The sequence below is a fragment of the Myxocyprinus asiaticus genome, chromosome 11, assembly GCF_019703515.2.
Source record: "Myxocyprinus asiaticus isolate MX2 ecotype Aquarium Trade chromosome 11, UBuf_Myxa_2, whole genome shotgun sequence".
In the NCBI taxonomy this organism is placed as follows: domain Eukaryota; kingdom Metazoa; phylum Chordata; class Actinopteri; order Cypriniformes; family Catostomidae; genus Myxocyprinus; species Myxocyprinus asiaticus.
The window spans coordinates 15,888,827-15,910,571 of NC_059354.1; the positions used below are offsets into that span (position 1 = coordinate 15,888,827).

The 21,745-nt window shown below is 37.6% G+C and overlaps 2 protein-coding genes and 1 pseudogene across 4 annotated transcripts in view; 2 read left to right on the forward strand and 1 right to left on the reverse strand.

The window, feature by feature from the left end:
- LOC127448454 (inositol polyphosphate-4-phosphatase type I A-like) overlaps positions 1 to 12,666 on the forward strand; it is a 38,847-nt gene extending 26,181 nt beyond the window's left edge. For 2 of the 3 annotated variants that reach the window (XM_051710980.1, XM_051710981.1), the window contains 9 exons: positions 2,581 to 2,899; positions 5,232 to 5,264; positions 5,362 to 5,534; positions 5,904 to 6,027; positions 7,302 to 7,569; positions 7,701 to 7,798; positions 7,986 to 8,098; positions 9,778 to 9,932; positions 10,793 to 12,666. In XM_051710980.1, the coding sequence (XP_051566940.1) occupies positions 2,581 to 2,899; positions 5,232 to 5,264; positions 5,362 to 5,534; positions 5,904 to 6,027; positions 7,302 to 7,569; positions 7,701 to 7,798; positions 7,986 to 8,098; positions 9,778 to 9,932; positions 10,793 to 10,925 (1,416 nt within the window). In that variant the 3' untranslated portion in view covers positions 10,926 to 12,666. The remainder of the gene's footprint in view (positions 1 to 2,580; positions 2,900 to 5,231; positions 5,265 to 5,361; positions 5,535 to 5,903; positions 6,028 to 7,301; positions 7,570 to 7,700; positions 7,799 to 7,985; positions 8,099 to 9,777; positions 9,933 to 10,792) is intronic. The other variant, XM_051710982.1, reaches the window with a different exon arrangement.
- LOC127448468 (MIT domain-containing protein 1-like) overlaps positions 1 to 21,745 on the reverse strand; it is a 202,494-nt gene that overhangs the window by 63,733 nt on the left and 117,016 nt on the right. The window lies entirely within an intron of this gene.
- Positions 13,148 to 21,713, forward strand: LOC127447735 (uncharacterized; annotated as a pseudogene).

Sequence of the window (21,745 nt, forward strand, 5' to 3'; positions counted from 1 at the left end):
GAGTTTTATTTGCAGGATTGGAGCAATTTTGTTTTATTAAATGCTGCCGGAAGACGCCTCAGAATAAGTGTAATATCTGATGTAATGGGGTTGAAATGGCTGCGATGCCAACACGCTGCCAGTCTCCGCATACCTGGGGACACCTGCTCTCAAAACTGTTCTGGCGGATTGTGAGGACCCACTTTATCAACCAGCTGTGGTTTTAAACACTTCCGAAAGTCAAGCGCTATGTTCAAAGTATTGTGTGCCAAAGTCGACCTTTCATGGAGCCAGTCATATCAAGCTATTGCACACTCATAACACGTGCACTAATGGTCAAAACACGTCATCGTTTTGTGAATAAACTGTTTCCAAACTTAAATGCACATTTTAACTAATGCAAAATTCTAGAAAATCCACCTCCTCCTAGCGCATTGATTTTAAGCGAATTTAGAAAGTCTATTCTCATATCAAGCGTTTTCATTTAGATTTCTTATGCGCAATTTCAAAATGTGCATAAAAATAGTTGTATGGAAACTCAGCTACTGTCTGAGATCTTCGATGAATAATTCAAAGGAGCAGTGCAGCAAAATATATTAATTAATTAATAATAATAATAATAATAATACATATCAATATAATATGCAATTGTAAAATCAAAGCAATTGCACTCAGTAGGGTTTAACAGGCAGTCATTTTAATACAACATCATGAACGTTATTATCCCACTTCTTCTTTGATCTCTGCCAATCCGCACTTCTTTGTGTAAATTACCAAACCCTCATGGAGACTGGTGTGTGCAGGCTGTGCAGACATTGCTGCCTTTTACATTCGTGTCCAGTCATTTGAAAAAAATTGCCGTCAGGTCGGACTCTGGTCTAATTTTATCGGGTCTGTCTCAGATCAGGTTTTTCTTTTTTAAAAGTTAATTTATGCACGTCGGGCTCAGGTAAGAAGTGATTCGGGTCAATTTGTGTCGGGTACAGATCTTAGGACCCGAGAAGTCCTCTAGTTGCAAGTGCTACACGCAGCCATGAACAGCAGGAGGTCTGGTAGATGTTCCCACACTTTACTCTTATCATTACTGTAGTTCAGTCATGCCAACTCTTGGAAACATTTAGCATGTTATTGTGAGTATGACATATTGGTAGGATATTGGGCTTGGTGGACTAGATCTGCTATGCTGCTGCTGCTGTTACAAAGCAAGCAAGTACAGAGACTTGCTATTGCTCGAACATACACAGACATGTTGAGTTAAGCATGTGGCATTCTGCTGCACAGTCAGATAAACACAAGACATGCTGCTGCACAATTAGACAAATTAAATCCCTATACAGCAGATCTAGACATGTAAAGCTGGGGTGGAGGAGGGTTTCAGAACTCTTGCAGGATGTTGCAGTGAAACTTGTTACTTGCAAACTAAGCAAATTTATATGTTAGGCAAAGAGAGAGTAGGCAAGTTGATTGGCTACCCGATTTCACGTCAAAGGACCTATCAGCTTACACCATGTGGTCCGATTGCCTTAACATATCACATGTGAGCGAGCTGATTGACTAACAGATAACAAGTTCAAAGAACCTATGAGCTTGCGCCATTCAGAGTTTCATGCCTGAACACAGATTTCTTCTGGTGTTTAGGGATAATAATATCTATCCTATTCTTATTACAATTACAGACTGTGCAAGCCATGTTTCTGAACACTGAATAAGCGTTGTTGATGTGTCAATGTGGGCAGTCATGTGTTAAGGGTGCTGTAAGCGATTTTAGCACTCTGAAGCTTTGTAGTGACTGAGCTGTTGAATTAGCCACGCCCCCTCGTCCCAAAACCCACCCTCCAAAGATAATTTTGAGACCAAAATGGAGCAAAAGAGCAGCACTGTTTGTTCCTGTGGCTGTCAAATTCGACAGTGGCACAATAGCGCCCTCAACTGACAAAAATTATGAATCATAGCCTCAATGATCCACTTCAGATACAACACTATGAGAACGAGCAAAATGTTTGACAGGTGAAAAGTGTCAATGTCCATGGACATATATTTGTTTGCTGTTTACAAAGTCTACAGCTGTCACCGAGAGATATCTCAGGACACTTATTTCATTAATATCTGTAAGGATGTTGGAATTTTTTTTGCATAATTTTCCATGAAAAATTGCTTACAGCACCTTTAATATTTCAGGTTTCAGAGAACAGAAATCCATTTCAGTTTTTGTTTCAATAGATGTTATTTTTGGACTGGGGAGGAAGTTTTGAGTTCTGAAAGTTACAGTGTGGTTTAATTGAACATTAAAGCATTTTATCTCAAAAGATCAGGGAACATTTTATTTCTCATGATATGACCCCTTTAATATACAACTACGAGGAATCAGATTTTGGGGCATTTATATTGCTTTGTGGGTGGGGCTACATTTGTTGTGATGCAACAAATATAGAACCCAAGCAACTGATTGCATCGCAGCTGATTAGGACAAAAACTCAAGATTAACACGTGATGACGTGATATCACTTAACTGTAACTCAACATGCCTTTTTAGCACAGCATTAATTAAAGTGAGCTGTCTATTAGTCCTGTAAAATAAACCAACTTCTCTATGTCATTCAGGAGAAGATTTGGCTCAACGTGGATAAGAGTCTGGAGTGTGTGATCCGCTGTGTGGATAGACTGCTGACGAGAGAGTGGGCACAGAGTGACAGCAGTGAAGACGTCTTCCAGTCTGACCAACAGTCCGATACCATCAAGAGAGGTAGCCAGGGCAATGCGTTCTGGATCAACCCTGGTGACGGGCTCCCTTGCCCTTCCTCCTCCACCCCCCTGTTTTCATCGCACCCTCTCTCAGCTCAGTCCTCTTCATCATTATTACCATCGTTCTCTTCACCCTTACTGACCTCTGCATGCTCCTCCAGGTTTAACAGACACTCCTGTAGGTTCCCCCCATGTTAACCATCTTGTCTTTGAATCTGTTCAAATACCACAAAAGCTTTCAGTTTTTACATCCACTTTCAGTGACACACGTGATAATTACTGGTTGCAGTTGCCTATATTTTGATAAACTGTACGTTACCAGTCAAACATTTTGTAAATAATACCGTTTATTTTTTTATTATTACCATTTTCCACCTTTTAGAATAATAGTGAAGTCATCAACACTGTAAAATAACAGAGATGTTCAATGAATCAAAACTGTCTTATATTTCAGCTTTCACAAAATAGCCAGAATATGGAGTGTGACTATTTTATAATTTACATTTGGTTGAACAATTAAAAAAAAACATTTCTCATATTGTAGTGTTGATGTTGATAATGTGCCTTTGTACAGCTTTGCATATTTAGGGCATTTTCTCATCCAGCTTCCTGAGTATCCACCTGGGATGCGTTTGAAACATTATTGAAGGAGTTTCCATGCTTTATATGCTAGGCACTTTGTTGGCTGCTTTCCTACTAACCAGACAAACTTATCCATTAAAAAAGAGAATTCATTAAAATGTTAGTTTTATAAAGACATTTATGTGTAGCCTTTAGATCAAACATTTTTTAAGATCACGAGAAACATAAATGTGTCAATGATATGACGCTCATTTTTGTAATACTTCAGATCTATTAAGTTACTCAAAAATACATTAAAAATGCAATTCACATAAAGCAATTACTTGAATACACCTCTGCTATCATGAACATGTTTTTAATTTCTGAGTTCAATGTCTTTTTGATATTTTAAAGTAAAAACTGTCTAAGTGGTGTAACTGTCCGGAGATTGTTATTAAAGTCTTTCTACTAAGACTTTTATAGAAAGTCTTTGTAGATTTTAAAATACTTTTTAAGAAATTCTAAATAAAGCAATATTGGCATAGGTAAAACAATTTTGTTTTAAAATATTATTAAAAGTATAAAGTCAGGTGGTGTAACCAACATGCAGGTAGCCATTCTGTTGTCATGTGACAAGAAAACCATAAAACAGAGAGGACCCCTTTAGACCTTAATAACTGTGTGCAAAGTTTTATATATATACACACACACACACACACACACACACACCAATCAGCTACAACATTAAAATCATCTGCCTAATATTGTGTAGGTCCCCCTCGTGCCGCCAAAACAGCACCAACCTGCATCTCAGAAGCATTCTAATATGATATTCTTCACACCACAATTGTACAGAGTGGTTATCTGAGTTTTGGCATCATTCTGAGTAAATTCTAGAGACTGTTGTGTGTGAAAATCCCAGGAGATCAGCAGTTACAGAAATACTCAAACCAGCCCGTCTGGCACCAACAATCATCCATGCGATTATCTAATCAGCCAATCGTGTGGCAGCAGTACAGTGTATAAAATCATCCATATATGGGTCAGGAGCTTCAGTTAATGTTCACATCAACCATCAGAATTTGGGGGGGGGGGGTGTAATCTCAGTGATTTGGACCGTAGCATGACTGTTGGTGCCAGATGGGCTGGTTTGAATATTTCTGTAACTGCTGATCTCGTGGGATTTTCACACACAACAGTCTCTAGAATTTACTCAGAATGGTGCCAAAAACAAAATATATCCAGTGAGGGGCAGTTCTGCAGATGGAAATGCCTTGTAGATGAGAGAGGTCAAGGGAGAATGGCCAGACTGGTTCAAACTGACACAGTCAATGGTAACTCAGGTAACCGCTCTGTACAATTGTGTTGAGAAGAATATCATCTCAGAAAATAGTCCGAGATGCGGGTTGGCACTGTTTTGATGACACGAGGGGGACCTACACAATATTAGGCAGGTGGTTTTAATGTTGTGGCTGATCGCTGTATAATATATTAAAGTGTAATACACTCAAGTGTATTCAAGGTGCAAGGACAGTATTTTAATAAATTTTACTTGATAGTTACACAACGACATTTTTAAGTCATTAAATGTGTTTTTTTGTAGAAAATGCTATAAATTAAATATGAATGAAAAATGCAAAAATGTATGAAAACAACATAGACACAAAAATTACATTTTTTACAAAAATTTACAGATTTTTAAATTCTAGATTTTTAAAATAATTCTAATTTTTATCATCTTGGACAACCTTATTTGTCAAACCAAATTTGGTGTGACCATACTTTTGAATGGTAGTATTTATACTAACAATCCAAAAAGATATGAACAGTGGTCACTTCTACTATAGTGCTGGCAATTTCGTGTAGTATTACATAATATTACAGTAATTAGTATTAGAGTTGTCATGGCTGTTTTTGACCATTTTTACTATCTCTCCACCCTTCTTTAGATGGTAGCCCCAGTGTTGAAGGGTGCTCTCCTGGTAAGCATTTATATGTGGGTTCTCCATTTCTATTTGATTTGAAATCCAATTTGTACATTACAGATGCTGTAAGACCTGTTTGTGTTTATGGCTCTAGGTGAATGGAGTGAAGCTCTGTATCCACTCCTGACCACTCTCAATGAGTGTGTAGCCATGATGAGTGACAAAGCCAAGAAGTCCATGGTGTTTCTACTAATGCAAGATAGTGCTCCCACTATTGCCATGAATCTGGCACTACAGTACCGCAGAGATGTGGTTTTCTGTCAGACGGTTAGTACAGAAAGTATTAAAGGGAAAGTTCACCCCTAAAAGTAATTCTCTTATCCCTTATGTGTTTGTTTTATTATACATTTTGTCTTATTTGATAATGCTTTCACCTACCAAAAAGGATGTAGTACTTTCAGCACTCATTCAAATGTTTGCAGGTTATAACCCCATAATGCATTACACCAGGGTTGGCAGTGCTATTGCAAATTTTGATGGATTTTTATTTATTTATTTATTTATTTTTAATGACTACTCAATGAAAAACTTGGACTGGACCATTGTCTTTGTTTTAAGTAGTGTATAGACATTTCACCTGCTGACTGGGAATTATAATGTCATATCCATCCTAATGATATGTATGTTTCTGTGTAGCTCACGGCCATGATCTGTGGATTTGTTATAAAGCTGAGGAACTGTCTCAGTGACGACGGCTTTCTCAGACAGCTCCACACTATCGGCTCACTGATCCAGTTTGAGGGTCTACTGAGCACCTATGGTAAACATCTGTGTGTGTGAATTTTAAATTCAGGTTGCATATTTAACTTGTTTATATACAGTGGGGTCCAAAAAGTCTGAGACCACATAGGAAAGATAGAATTCAAAATCTTAATTAAAACCAGAAATAAAAAAAGGATTTGCAGTAAAACAACAAAAAAGAAACTATATAACATAAAATGAATAAGAAATATTTAAAAGGATAGTTCACCCAAAAATGGAAATTCTCTTATTATTTACTCACCCTCATGCCATGCCAGATGTGTATGATTTTCTTTCTTCTGCTGAACCCAAACAAAGATTTTTAGTTGAATATCTCCACTCTGTAGGTCCATACAATGCAAGTGAAAGGTGATCATACTTTTGTAGTGTCAAAAATCACAAAAATTAAACATAAAAGTAATCCAAATGACTCTAGTGGTTAAATCTATATCTTCAGCGATGTAATAGGTATTTAAGTCGATGTAATAGGTATTTTTTTACTCTAAATCTCCACTTTCACTTTTACATCTAAAAGTCACATGTGGTACCTTTTTAGTTTCACTTTTACATCTGAAAGTAAATGTGAAAGTGGAGATTTAGAGTAAAAAAAGGACTTAAGTTTTGATCTCACCCACACTAGATATGGATTAAAGCACTGGAGTTGTATGGATTACTTCTATGTTTCCTTTGTGATTTTTGGAGCTGCAATGGTCTGGTCACCATTCACTTGCATTGTATGGACCTACAGAGCTGAAATGTTCTTCTAAAAATCTTTACTTGTGTTCTGCAGAAGAAAGTAAGTCACACATCTGGGATGGCTTGAGGGTAAGTAAAACATGAGAGAATTTTCATTTTTGGGTGAACTACTCCTTTAAGGTTCTGCATTATTTCTAGGTTACTAATCAAATTAGCAAATTTGTGACATTTACCTTGTTTACTCCTTTGTACAAAAGGTCAGATTTCCTTGCTTCCATTCAAGCACAAAAGATGCTCTTTGGAACATTCTCAAATATTCATGGTGGGAGAACATGAATCATCAGGTTATGCACAAATCTAAGGAATCCATCATGTCTATGCCAGATCAAGTGCATACTGTCATTGAAGCAAAAGGGGAACATGCCAAATACCAATACATTCTCAAATTATGTTAATAATATCATTTGCAAGATTTTTTGTTTTTACTAAATTAGAAAAATGCTAAATAGAAGCATTTTCACTGTGGTCTCAGATTGTATGTTGGTAGATTATTTGAGCGAGTATAATGGTACTCATGGCACTGCTTTTGTCTTGAAGGAGAGGAGCTTGCCATGTTGGAAGACATGAGCATAAGCGTCATGGACCTACGGAATGTCACATTTAAAGTGACCCAGGCAACCTCCAGCTTCAGCCCCGACATGCTACCTGTCATCACGGGTAACAGAGATGGGTTTAATGTGCGTGTACCATTACCGGGAGCGATGTTTGATGTGTTGCCACGGGAAATCCAAAATGGGATGCTGCTGCGTGTTCAACCAGTATTATTCAATGTGGGAATCAATGAGCAACAAACTCTAGCGGAAAAGTAAGTCCTTACTTTTCCTTATCAAAGTGATTTCTTAAAATATTAATTTAATTTAGTCATTGGACTTGGACTGTTTTTACAGTTGAATATTAATGTATATTTTTATTCATGGATTTTGCATTACTGTTTAGGTTTGGAGACACATCGCTACAGGAGTTAGTGAATATGGAGAGTCTAGCTCGGCTTACCTCCTATTATGACCAGTTTAAAGAGGTGCTGCCTGAAGACTGTGAGTCTTGAATGCTAAACTTTTCTCAACACTACATTTACCTATACTGGATATGTCCCTATATAATAAGACATTTCCAAGACCATTGAAAAATTTGTATTAATTTTGAAATGTCTATCCTGATTTGGCTAAAAGGTCTTCTCAAGATTAACTGCAGTACTAACAGATTGAATAACTCCATCTATAGGTCTACCCCGCTCTCGCAGTCAAAACTGTGTGCCTGAGCTACTCAAATTCCTCAATCAAAATGTCAATGCCAGGAAGAGCAAGAATGTGGACATCCTGTCACAGGCAGCAGAGGTACAGTGAGCTACCATTACTGTCATGTTCACTTTTGTGTGAAATGTTTCATCAAAACATATACTATACACTGCATGCCCAATTATTAAGCATGTGAGTATTCTGATCTTATCATTATTTCCATGCACATTTTCCAACTCCAAACCATATAAACTTGAATGCTTATTGGATTCAATTATTTTCAGGTAGTATGTATTTGTGTAATGAGGGAGGGTGTGGCGAAAGTGACTAACATCTTATATCAAGGTGTGCATAATTATTAAGCAGCTTCATTACCTCAGGTAAAATGGGCCAAAAAAGAGATTTAACTGACACTGAAAAGTCAAATATTGTAAAATGCCTTTCTGACGGATGCAACACTCTTGACATAGCTAAACTATTGAGGCGTGACCACCGGACAATCAAACGTTTTGTTGCGAATAGTCAACTGGGGCGCAAAGGTGCAAATTAACTGCAAAAGACTTGAGAAGAATTAAACGTGAAGCTACCAGGACCCCATTATCCTCCAATGCTACCATATTCCAGAAATGTAACCTACCTGGAGTGTACAGAAGTACAAGGTGTCAAGTGCTCAGAGACATGGCCAAGGTCATGAAGGCTGAAACACGACTACCACTGAATATATTCACAAGTTGAAGCGTCAAGATTGGGCAAAGAAATACACGAAGACAGATATTTCAAAGGTTTTATGGACCGATGAAATGAGAGAGACTCTTGATGGACCAGTTGGATGGGTCCGTGGCTGGATCACTAATGGGCACAGGGCACCACTTCGAGCCTGGTGCCAGTAAGGTAGAGGAGGGGTACCGGTATGGGCTGCTATCATTAAGGATGAGGTAGTTGGACCTTTTCGAGTTGAAGATGGACTGAAACTCAACTCTCAAACCTACTGCTAGTTTCTTGAAAGTACTTTCTTCAAGCAGTGGTACAGTCCTCAGCATTCAAGAAGGCAATGATCTTTATACAGGACAATGCTCCATCACATGCATCCAAGTACTCCACTGCTTGGCTAGCCAGCAAGGGCCTCAAAGATGCCCAAATAATGACTTGGCCCCCTTTCTCACCTGACTTAAATCCTACTGAGAACTTGTGGACCCCTTGTGAGATTTACAATGAGGGAAGACAATACACCACTTTGAACAGCATTTGGGAGGCTGTGGTTGCTGCTTCAGCGAAAGTTGATCGTGAACAGATCAAGAAACTGACAGACTCCATGGATGGAAGGCTCATGGCAGTTATTGAAAAGAAGGGTGGCTATATTGATCACTGAATATTTTTGAAAGGCCAAACATTTTATTTAATTGTCATTTTTGTTACTTATTTGTTGCATCTTCCCTACTTGAGAATAAACAATTGAGTTGGGAGAAATTATTTTTGTAATTTAATTGCCTAATAATTTTGCACACTTATATATTCCCCTGAGAAAGACAAAACTCACTTTTTCTTTGTTAAACATTCAGGTTTGAGGTTCAATAACATTTTGGATTGACTGAGAGCATTGTGTTTGTTCAACAATAAAATTAATCCTGAGGAATACATTTTGCCTAATAATTGGGCACGCAGTGTAATTAAACAGAAACAGAAAGTTTTTCTTCTGTGTGCTATATTAAAATACGGGGAATATGATGACACTAGTGAAATGAGAGCAATAGTCACTCTAATAATACCTGTTGCGTCAGGTGTGCCGGCGTCTGAATGGTGTGCGTGTTACCAGCTGTAAGAGTGCAAAGGATCGTACAGCCATGTCAGTGACCCTGGAGCAATGTCAAATCCTCCAGCATGAGCACTGCATGGCCCCGCAGGTCTTCACCCAGGCCCTGGACTGTATGCGCAGGTGAGACAACAAGTAAAGGAATAGTTCGCCCAGAAATGAAAATTCTCATGTTTTACTCACCCTCATGCCATCCCAAATGTGTATGACTTTATTTCTTCTGCTGAACACAAATGAAGATTTTTAGAAGAATATCTCAGCTCTGTAGGTCCATACATTGCAAGTGAATGGTGTCCAACATTTTGAAGCTCCAAAATGCACATAAAGGCAGCATAAAAGTAATCCATACGACTCCAGTGGTTAAATCCATATCTTCAGAAGCAATGTGATGTGTGGGTGAGAAACAGATCAATATTATAATAAATCCTTTTTTACTACAAATTCTCCTCCCTGTCCAGTAGGTGGCAATATGCACAAAGAATGCAAATTGCCAAAAGCAAAATAAGAATTTGCAAGTGAAAGAGGAGATTGATAGTAAAAAACAAAAAGGACTTAAATATTGATCTGTTTCTCACTTATCATATCGCTTCTGAAGATATTGATTTAACCACTGGAGTCGTAAGGATTACTTTTATGCTGCCTTTATATGCTTTTGGAACCCATTCACATTTGGTCACCATTCACTTGCATTGTGAGGAGCTACAGAGCTGAAATATTCTACTAAAAATCTTAATTTGTGTTCAGCAGGAAAAAAATGCACATCTGGGTTGACATGAGTGTGATTAAATGATGAGAGAGTTTTCATTTTTGGGTGAAATATCCCTTTAAAAGTATAGTTTACCCAAAAATAATAATTCTGTCATTTTTTACTCATGTTGTTCCAAACCTGTATGTATTTTCACCCCAACATTATCATTCTGGGATGAACTATTTAACTGTAGTCCTTGTCTCACCACCTTGTCTCTGGTCATCTCTGTTCACAGCGAGGGCTGCAGGCGAGAAAACACCATGAAAAATGTAGGCAGTCGCAAATATGCCTTCAACTCTCTCCAGCTGAAGACTTTCCCTAAACAGTACAGGCCACCAGAGGGCACCTACGGGAAAGTGGAAACTTGATTTAATGACCAGTCAGCTGTTCTAGCTCTCCATGGCTAGAGCTGCATGTTTCTCCTCGTCTGTTTACTTTATTACCACATATCTGAAGAAAGGATATATTATGCACAGTCATGCTGAAATCTGCTCTGGTTATCATCCAGATGACAATGTTAATATTTTCTGGTCCCCAACCTCTTCTTTGATCTGTGGTTCTGAGAAGGAGATGAGGAAAGAAAATCACTTGAAGGTTTAAGAGTTTCTCGCTTTGTTGTTCCACTGAAAGCAAGTATGGAGGCCTGGTAGACCCTTAAGTACTTTAAGAGAGAGAGTGAGAGAAAAACAAGACCAAGTTAAATTTTTGCCAAATAATCCCAAAGCTCCTAATTCATTCCATCTGTGTTAACTGTTAGATGCTTTCCAGCACAACGCTTTGTTTTTGTGCTTAAATACAAAGGTCAAAAATATTAGCACTGAAGCAAACCTGTGTTTTATCATCCTTTGGAGTGTATTCAAAGTGCTGTGGTACAACTTGTTCCCAGAGTCAGCTTTAACATTTGTAGGGATAAATTAGTTTAAGTTAGAGAATTCATGTGTGCACATAATATTAAAACTAAACCATTATTTATCATCACTCTATTTAAGTATACACAATACTAGCTGCCTTAAGAGTCCACCATTGCAAACTCCCCCAATGTCAAAGTGAATATGTAGATACTAATCCGTGTAAGACTATTTGTTTTGTGACAGAGTGTTTTATCTATTTATTTACTGTAAAACTCTCTCTTTAAAAGGTTTTATAAAATGTTAGTGCTTTATTGAAGGCCTTTACCCTGCTGTGCATAAGACAAGCTGTGCACAGAATGGATTGTGGTGTACAGTGAGCCTACAGTGTGAATATACACTCTTGAACTTTCTATGGAGATGTGTGAGAAGACACTAGACATTGATATGTTCAGTGACTGTTTGTATATGTTTTCGTAGTACAAAGATTCTTTGTAGAATTTGACATTTATATAGGTTGACATGAATGTCAGTACTGATTTTAACAAGGAGCACTGATGCAACTGGGCCTAAAATGTGAAGAATATTTCCCGTAGTCTTTTGTTATCACAAGACAGGGGGATGCTTTCAGACTATTTATTTTATTGTAAATGTTGTCCTAAGAAAACCTTGATGATCGTGTTTCATTACAGAACATAAAAGAACAACAAATAATTCTGTAAAGGCTAACTCTGCGTATAATGACCTCATATCTGCACAATTCTATTTTTGTAGTCTAGAATGACCACAGTGGAATGACATCAGCATTTCTCTCTGCACAAATAAATGCACAAATGGATTCTGGTTTGTATATAGGGCAAGATTGGCCAAATGAAAGCTTACAACTGCAGTTTAGGAGACAGGCGCATGTGTCTTAACTTCTGATTGCGTAATGCAAGTTATGATTACTTATAGTAATCATTTAAAATTCTTAGCAGGTGCACTGCATGGAATATAGGCAGAAGATGATGGTTCAGTTTGACATGTACAGACATTTAAATTTGTTTTGATCACTCATTAACTTAATTTTTTTATGTTTTCATATACGACTTTTAGTCTATTGTAAGTGCAAAAGCACTATTATGTTGTAAGGGCATGCTGCCCAGTTGGCCTTTCAGTTTCTTTGTGTTATTATTTTTCTTTTAAATGTATGTTCAAACACCATGCTGTACAAAAATGGCTCTTTCCTCCAAATATAAAGCTTTTAAATTAATCAAAATAATGTGCAAGCCACTTCATTGCTTTTTTCATTATGTTCCTGTCTTCACTATATAATAGAATCTAGACAACTACGAGCATTAGATTTTTATAAAATGTATTTTTTAATGATAATTTTAACACTAATCTTCTGTTTTTTTTTTTTTTTTTGTTTTTTTTTTTGGTTTTTTTTTACCCCTTTTGAACTTTGCATCTTTTAAAAAAACCATCTCCATGGGATGAGGTTTGGTGACTTTTCCTACATTTACTATCTATACACACAAAAAAAAAAAAAAAACTAGGCTGGATTCTGTTGGTGTAGTGGTGTGAACAGTGTTTTGGGTCAATTTTGACCCACTATTGAAAATGAACGAGTGAGACACTAAAACTGCATCGTTTTTATTTTTGTTTCATTTGTCAAATAAAATCAATCAGCCACGATGCAGAACTCGCACACACAGAAATGAAGGGGTGATACTATAACACATCCGCAGTGCGGAACTCACATGGTCACACACAGGAATGAAAAGGTGAGACTATAACAGATAGCATTCTTTATAGAATGTCAAATAAAATCAGCCACAAATGCAAAACACACACAGAAATGAAGGGTTGGGAACATAGCACATTGACAATGAAGAACACACACAGAAATGAAAGCATGCGACCAATACACATCCACAATGAAGAACACACACACACACACACACACACACACACACACACACACACACACGACAAATGAAAGGATGAGACATACATCCACAATGAAGAACAAAAACAAAAACACAGAAATGAAAGTGTGAGACATTACACATCCACAATTAAGAACACACACACACACACACGAGACAAATGAAAGGGTGAGACATTACACATCCACAATGAAACAAACACACATGACAAATGAAAGGGTGAGACATACACCCACAATGAATAACACACACACACACATACAAAGAAAGGGTGAGATATTACACATCCACAATGAAACACACACACACACACACACACACACACACATACACATACACGAGACAAATGAAAGGTTGAGACATACATCCACAATGAATAACACACACACACACACACACACACACACACACACACACACAAAGAAAGGGTGAGATATTACACATCCACAATGAAACACACACACACACACACACACACACACACACACATACACGAGACAAATGAAAGGTTGAGACATACATCCACAATGAATAACACACACACACACACACACACACACACACACACACACACACACACAGAAATGAAAGGGTGAGACATTACACATCCACATCCATTTCAGAGATGTGTGCGAACAGGAGAAATCTCAACAAACGAACAACTTGGAAAAGCACAAAAACATCACTGCATTTCATCATCATTTGTAGGTGAACTAAGTGAAGCCTGTTTGCCCAGTTAGTATAAATGAGCCTTAAGTGTGTTTGTGTGTGAGTGGGTGTGTATGTTTTGCACTGAGGATGCTTTAGAGTCTCACCCTGTAATTTCTGTCTGTTTTTGTTTTGCATTGTGGCTGATTATTGATTATATTTGACAGTTAAAAAAAAAAAAAATTCCATATGACTCCAGTGGTTAAATCCAAATCTTCTGAAGCGATATGACAGGTGTGGGTGAGAAACAGAACAATATTTAGGTAAATTGTTTACTATAAATATCCACTTTCACTATTACTTCCATATTCTTTAGTTTTTTTGGCGTACGCATTCTTTGTGCAAATTGCCACCTATTGCTATCAAAGGTGCAGATTTATAGTAAAAAAGGACTTGAGTAATGATGGGGTCAAAAGCCATTTCATGGGGTCCAAACTTTTTTTTACTTTGTTTTCTTGCCAAGCTTGGCATCTCTTAGCACTACTTATAATAACTTGTGTGTTGTTGTATAGCACATGACTATTTTTGTAACATTTAAAAAAAATAAAAAATTACCCTGATTATCTCTGAATAGTATCTGAATGGGAAAGGCAGGAAAAAGCGCATATATGACCCCATCAATTCTTATATATAAGTATTAGATATACTTACAGTTGAAGTCAGAAGTTTACATACACTTAGGTTGAAATCATTAAAACTAATTTAACCACTCCACAGATTTAATATTAGCAAACTATAATTTGGCATGTCGTTTCCAACAATTGTTTACAGACAGACTGTTTCAATTTTAATTGACTATATCACAATTCCAGTGGGTCAGAAGTTTACATACACTAAGTTAACTGTGCCTTTAAGCAGCTTGGAAAATTCCAGAAAATGATGTCAAGCCTTTAGACAATTAGCTTCTGATAAGTGGTTTACTGAATTGGAGGTGCACCTGTGGATGTATTTTAAGGCCTACCTTCAAATTCATTGCCTTTTTGCTTGACATGATGGGAAAATCAAAAGAAATCAGCCAAGACCTCTACAAGTCTGGTTCATCCTCTGTACAAACAAAAGTACACAAGTATAAACACCATGGGACCACGCAGCCATCATACCGCTCAGGAACGAGACGCATTCTGTCTCCTAGAGATGAACGTAGTTTGGTGCGAAAAGTGAAAATCAATCCCAGAACAACAGCAAAGGACCTTGTGAAGATGCTGGAGGAAACAGGTAGACAAGTATCTATATCCACAATAAAACAAGTTCTATATCGAAATAACCTGAAAGGCTGTTCAGCAAGGAAGAATCCACTGCTCCAAAACCTCCATAAAAAAGCCAGACTACAGTTTGCAAGTGCACACAGGGACAAAGGTCTGAGGTGAGGCTTGTAAGCCGAAGAACACCATCCCAACCGTGAAGCATAGGGGGTGACAGCATCATGTTTTGGGGGTGCTTTGCTGCAGGAGGGACTGGTGCACTTCACAAAATAGATGGCATCATGAGGAAGGAAAATTATGTGGATATATTGAAGACTCAAGACATCAGCCAGGAAGTTAAAGCTTGGTCGCAAATGGGTCTTCCAAATGGACATTAACTATGTTTCCATACAAGGATTTTTTGCACAAAAAAAAAACTTTTAGCGCATCAAAATAAAGCTGATGGAAACGCAAATTATCACAAAAATTTTACAAATGTCGACATAATATTTTTCCGTTAAACTCTAGCGCATAAACTCTATGTTGATACTTCAAATGTCACGAAAAACTGGTTTGGAAACACTTTTTGTTGAGAAAATTCATTAATGCAAAAATGTAGTGTCACATGACAGAGTTTACCCCAATCGTTAGCCTGTGTTAATCATGACGACGGTATACATTCTTGAAAGCCAATTTATTGTACATGATTATGGACTGATCTTAACAGCATATAGATCCGATGCTGCAAACATGACACTTCCAGGAGTGCCAACACAAATACAGTATCTCGTATCATGCACATTGACAAGTGCACGGAGAACAAATTAATGGCCCCTGTTTGTGATTCATTTAATCGTGGTAGCCATCCGTTTATTTATTAAAGTTGCTTTTCCACACCATTCAAAATAATAGATGGCAGTCACGGAATTAGCCCATAATACAAAAAACATTTCAAAGATGTTTTAAATTAAAAATAAATACGCAATACTAGGAGAAAAGCTTCAGTGTGCTTTTTTGGAACACTAACATACAGTGGCATGCAAAAGTTTGGGCACCCCTGGTCAAAAGTTTCTGTTGCTGTGAATAGTTAAGTGAGTAGAAGATGAACTGATCTCCAAAAAGCTTAAAGTCAAAGATGAAACATTCTTTTCAACATTTTAAGCAATATTAGTGTATTATTTTTATTCAATCATCATTTGGAAAGGCCAGGTGATGTAAATTTCAAAGCTTTATACATACTCTGACTCCTCATATCTTGTCCCAACACTCAGCAGCCATGGGCTCCTCTAAGCAGCTGCCTAGCACTCTGAAAATTAAAATAATTGATGCCCACAAAGCAGGAGAAGGCTATAAGAAGATAGCAAAGACCAAGAAAACTTTCAGAGAGAACTGCTCGTAGGATTGCTAGAAAGGCAAAACAAAACCCCTGTTTGACTGCAATAGACCTCAAGGAATATTTAGCAGACTCTGGAGTAGTGGTGCACTGTTCTACTGTGCAGCGACACCTGCACAAATACGACCTTCATGGAAGAATCATGAGGAGAAAACCTTTCCTGCATCCTCACCACAAAATTCAATGTCAGAAGTTTGCAAATGAACATCTAAACAAGCCTGATGCATTTTGGAAACAAGTCCTGCAGACTGATGAAGTTAAAATATAAATTTTTGGCCGCAATGAGCAAAGGTATGTTTGGAAAAAAAAGGGTGCAGAATTTCATGAAAAGAACACCTCTCCAACTGTTAAGCATGGAGGTGGATCGATCATGCTTTGGGCTTGTGTTGATGCCAGTGGCACAGGGGAATATTTCACTGGTAGAGCAAAGAATGGATTAAGTTAAATACTAGCAAATTCTGGAAGCAAACATCACACCATTTGTAAAAAAAAAAAGCTGAAGATGAAGAGGATTGCTTCTACAACAGGATAATGATCCTAAACACACCTCAAAATCCACAATGGACTACCTCATGAGGCGCAAGCTGAAGGTTTTGCCATGGCCCTCAAAGTCCCCCGACCTAAACATCATTGAAAATCTGTGGATAGACCTCAAAAGAGCAGTGCATGCAAGACGGCCCAAGAATCTCACAGAACTAGAAGCCTTCTGCAAGGAAGAATGGGCGAAAATCCCCCAAACAAAAACTGAAAGACACTTAGCTGGCTACAAAAAGCTTTTACAAGCTGTGATACTTGCCAGGGGGTGTTACTAAGTACTGACCATGCAGGGTGCCCAAACTTTTGCTTTGGGCCCTTTTCCTTTTTTGTTATTTTGAAACTGTAATATGTATATAAAAAAGTAAAATTGCTTAAAATATTAAAGAAACGTGTCATCTTTAAGCCAGTTCTATAAAATTGTTTAGCTTACTTTTGGAAAAAATGCTGGCAAAATTCCCTGTATGAAATTAAATAAATTACCAAACGAAAAAAGCATTAAATTAAAAAAATAAATTACGAAACTAAAAAAAAAATATTTTTAGACCTATATATGCCTTTTCTTTACATAAACTTAAATTAGCTTTACCCTGTTCTGTAGACAAAAAAAGTCAGCTGAATGACATTCTCAGAATGTTCTGCACTTTTTTCAAGACTACAACCTATCAGAACTATTTGTCCAATGCTGAGTTCACTTTCAGAAAACAAGATTTTGAACATTTTAAAACTTTTATATATTTTAAATCTAACCCTCTTCACCTCGGTTTACATTTGCTGAGCTTCTTCAGAAAATGTAAATTGCATTATGACACTAAAATTAATTTTAGATGACAATCAAGTTCAGCTGGTTGTTAAAAGTTGCTGGACAAATATGCGGGACATAATGCAATTGTGATGGCAATGCTTTAGATTAGATGCTTGTTCAAAATAGCCTATTGAATATCAGGAATGTATCATATGTAATCCCTGATATTTCACCGCATCAATTTTTCTTTAATAGCTGTGCACACTGTATGTACACATGGATGGATGGTCCTTATACTGAGAGTGAAAGTTTCCCACACTACTTTGTGCAGGTTGCTAGCTTGAACAGGGCCATGACGATTCTCTTTCGGGTCAGAACCGGTGGCAACTCGCAATTAGCGCAACATCAGGAGGACTAGTACAGTCCTATCAGAAGGGCAACTGCTCCCTTTTGATTGCAATTCCTCGTCTTCTCATTGCATTTATTTGTGAAATTAAAATGACAGTAAGCTGGCTAATTTCAATGAATTGTCTCAATACTCTCCCCATTTTACCAAAACTTCACGGGGGGGGGGGAATTAGGGACATCTGGGAGGCGAATTAGTGATAAACACACATTTCTGAATGGAAATGGCTTAAGGGCAGATTTATTTTGCGATAAACCAAAACTTATGTGACAAAGTGTTTTTTTTAAGCATAACGTCATCACGTACACCATTTTTATCGATAAAAGGCCATTTGATTGTAAACAGGCAGAAGACAGCAAATCTCGCAAAATTTGTTTTACGCATTTTCCCTTTGTCGATAACAAAATAGCGCAAAAAGTGGATGGAAACTTGGCCACCGACCCCAAGCATACCTCTAAATTTGTGGCAAAATGGCTTAAGGACAACAAAGTCAAGGTATTGGAGTGGCCATCACAAAGCCCTGATCTCAATCCAATAGAAAATGTTTGGGCAGAACTGAAAAAGCATGTGTGAGCAAGGAGGCTTACAAACCTGACTCGGTTACACCAGTTCTGTCTGGAGGAATGGGCCAAAATTCCAGCAACTTATTGTGAGAAGCTTGTATATATAAAAGGCCCAATATTAGACACTGTATTCTCTATAGAATCTTACTGGTCTGCTCTCAGCAGTCAAACTGTGAAAGTTGTACTTTCTGTCAGGTTTTGTTGCAGTCAGACATGTCACAACAAAACAGAAAGCTGAGGTAAATTGTAAATTGTAAAGTTTAAGTAAAAGTTAACTTTGTTAGTAATGAATACAGTGGGAAATGCATTTTTTTTTTCTCTTCATAATCATGTGAGAACTTAAATGGACTAAGACTAGAGGATTCACTCTACCTACTACACAGTAATGCATTGTTTCAAACAAATGACAATCATTTCAGCATAATTAGAAAAACTGTTTATGTCTCTGAATTTGCGCTTTAGATTCCTGTGTTCAGAGGAGCAACTAATTCGCTCTTGGGGCAAACCATCAGTGCTAGAGAGTTCCATGGGAAAGATGGGCTTGGGGATGCCCCAGACCCTGAAGCTCCTGGTTTGGAATTTGCCCAAGCGGAGGGCACCATATTAGCCATTATCTGAAGAGTCAATGAGAATCCTGGAGGGGTATGTAAAACTAATGTAAATATTTGTTTACATAAAGATCACACATTGCTAGTATTTTACCATGAGTTGTTTCTTGGTTCTCTAAGGCAGTGGTTCCCAACCCTGTTACTGGAGGCCCCCCAACACTGCACATTTTGTATATCTCCCTTTTCTGACATACCCAGTTCAGGTCTTGGAGTCTCCACTAACGAGCTGATGAGTTGAATCAGGTGTGTTTGATTAGGGAGATATCCAAAATGTGTAAGAGGGGCCTCTCCAGGAACAGGGTTGGGATCTACTGCTCTAAGGTATCTTTAGTGACCATGGCTCCACTGATGAATCTGGCATTGGCAGTGAAACTTGACCCTTCATTCCCCCAGAAACTCAAAGGCCTTTACATTATGGGTGGCAACACAGACTGTGAGTCTTTACAATTAATATAATAAATAATTAGATTAGTTTTGCAATCCCTCATTCTCTCTCAATTCGTGACTTGAGAGTATGAGACCATTAAGTAGAGGTGAGTAAAAATATAGATTTTCTGATTAATCGTGATCTTCGTTTGAACAATTACAATATTTGTTCTTAAAATCCCAAGATCTATCTTTTACTTTTAAAGTTTTAATTCAGTTTTGGATGGGTTAATTTTTCTAACTGTTAAACAAATAGCAATTGAACTACACAGTTTGGACCTTGCTGTTTATTTTTACAATTTTTATTTTTGTAATGTACCAAGTTAGAAGGTTCCCTGTATAATTTACAGTACAGAATTAGCTGGGAGAAAAGTTACTTTATATGTAAGCAAAATGGACATTATAACTGGAATATATCCAGATGAATCAAAATATCGAAATCGAAACAAAAGATTTTGAATCGGAATCAAATCAAATCAGGAAATACGTATCGATACCCAGCCATAATGTTGCCTGACAGATGTTTTGGTGTTATTTGTTTTGATGAATGTGTTCAAAAGTAAATCTATTTCTTATTTGCATCATCACTTAAAAATATTTGGGTCACATGTGGCATTATTTTAGCAATAAATGGTTTAGAAACATGTGGTGGTAAATATTTCCGGGCCAGAATTTCTGTTTATGTTTTGGCCTGTATGATCCCGCCCACTGCCTACTCACCAATAGTATTTCGACACCGCCGGGTTGCCAGATTTGAACAAGTTTGCAGGCAAACGTCACTGCGTGCTGCAGCCATGGACGCCAGCAAACGAACTGGATCAGAGGTAATAGATTCCACCCGACCTAAAAAGCCTCGCCATCCGTCTAAAAACCACCATGACCAGAGGCGTAGTAAAACAAGGATAAATATTGGAGATGCCTTTGGAAGATGGACACAGCTTAAAGCCCAGAAATCCTTAAAACGGATGCTGAGTTGGCTAATTTGCGTGTCAACATTTTGGCAACCTGCATGAGCTTCGAGTCTGGGGCGGGGCAGACAACTCTCCAATATTTTGAATTTGGACTGCAGTACCCATTTCAAACGCTTGTTGTCAATACATATAACACCTTTTAATTAAAGGATGAAAAGTGTGTGTGTGTGTGTGTGTGTGTGTGTGTGTGTGTGTGTGTATGTATATATGTATGTATGTATGTATTTACAGTAATTTAACCAGGCTAGACTAACAGCATATTTGTAGCTCGTGGGAACACCACTATGTGGAGAGTAAAACTTTGCAGCTGATCCTGAAGCAGCTTACATTGTTTTAAATGGAATACCACAGTAAAATACCCTGGGTAAAATCCTCATTTCTTGTCATAAATATATATACTGTTTACACATATGTATATAGATAGACTATATAAATACAACTGTTGGTGGTTTAGGTATGCTTGAGTTCAAATTTAGGATTGATGAATGAGGGCATAAGATGCATAATGTTATGCATATTTGTACTGTTTTGTTTTAGAGTTTTTCAATGACTGGAGGCCCAGGACACAGATAAGGCTCGGTTTATGAGGTGGATCTTTAAGCACAGTATGGAGTCCTCCTATAGTGAAAGGATTGAGAAGGAGCTGGTGGCAGGGCAGGGTTTCATCTCCTGCAATTCTTATGCCATGGCAGCAGCCATAGATGACATTTATTATTGAAACTGACCACAGAGCTGACACTGTAGAGCTCGCAGTCAACTGTTGACGAGGAATGATTGTTGTAGATCACCTTGAGATTATGCAGAAAGCTCACAAAGTTGGACTTGGTTTAAAGTGCTTATGATGAAAGCTTTGAAATAAAAGAACAACATTAGC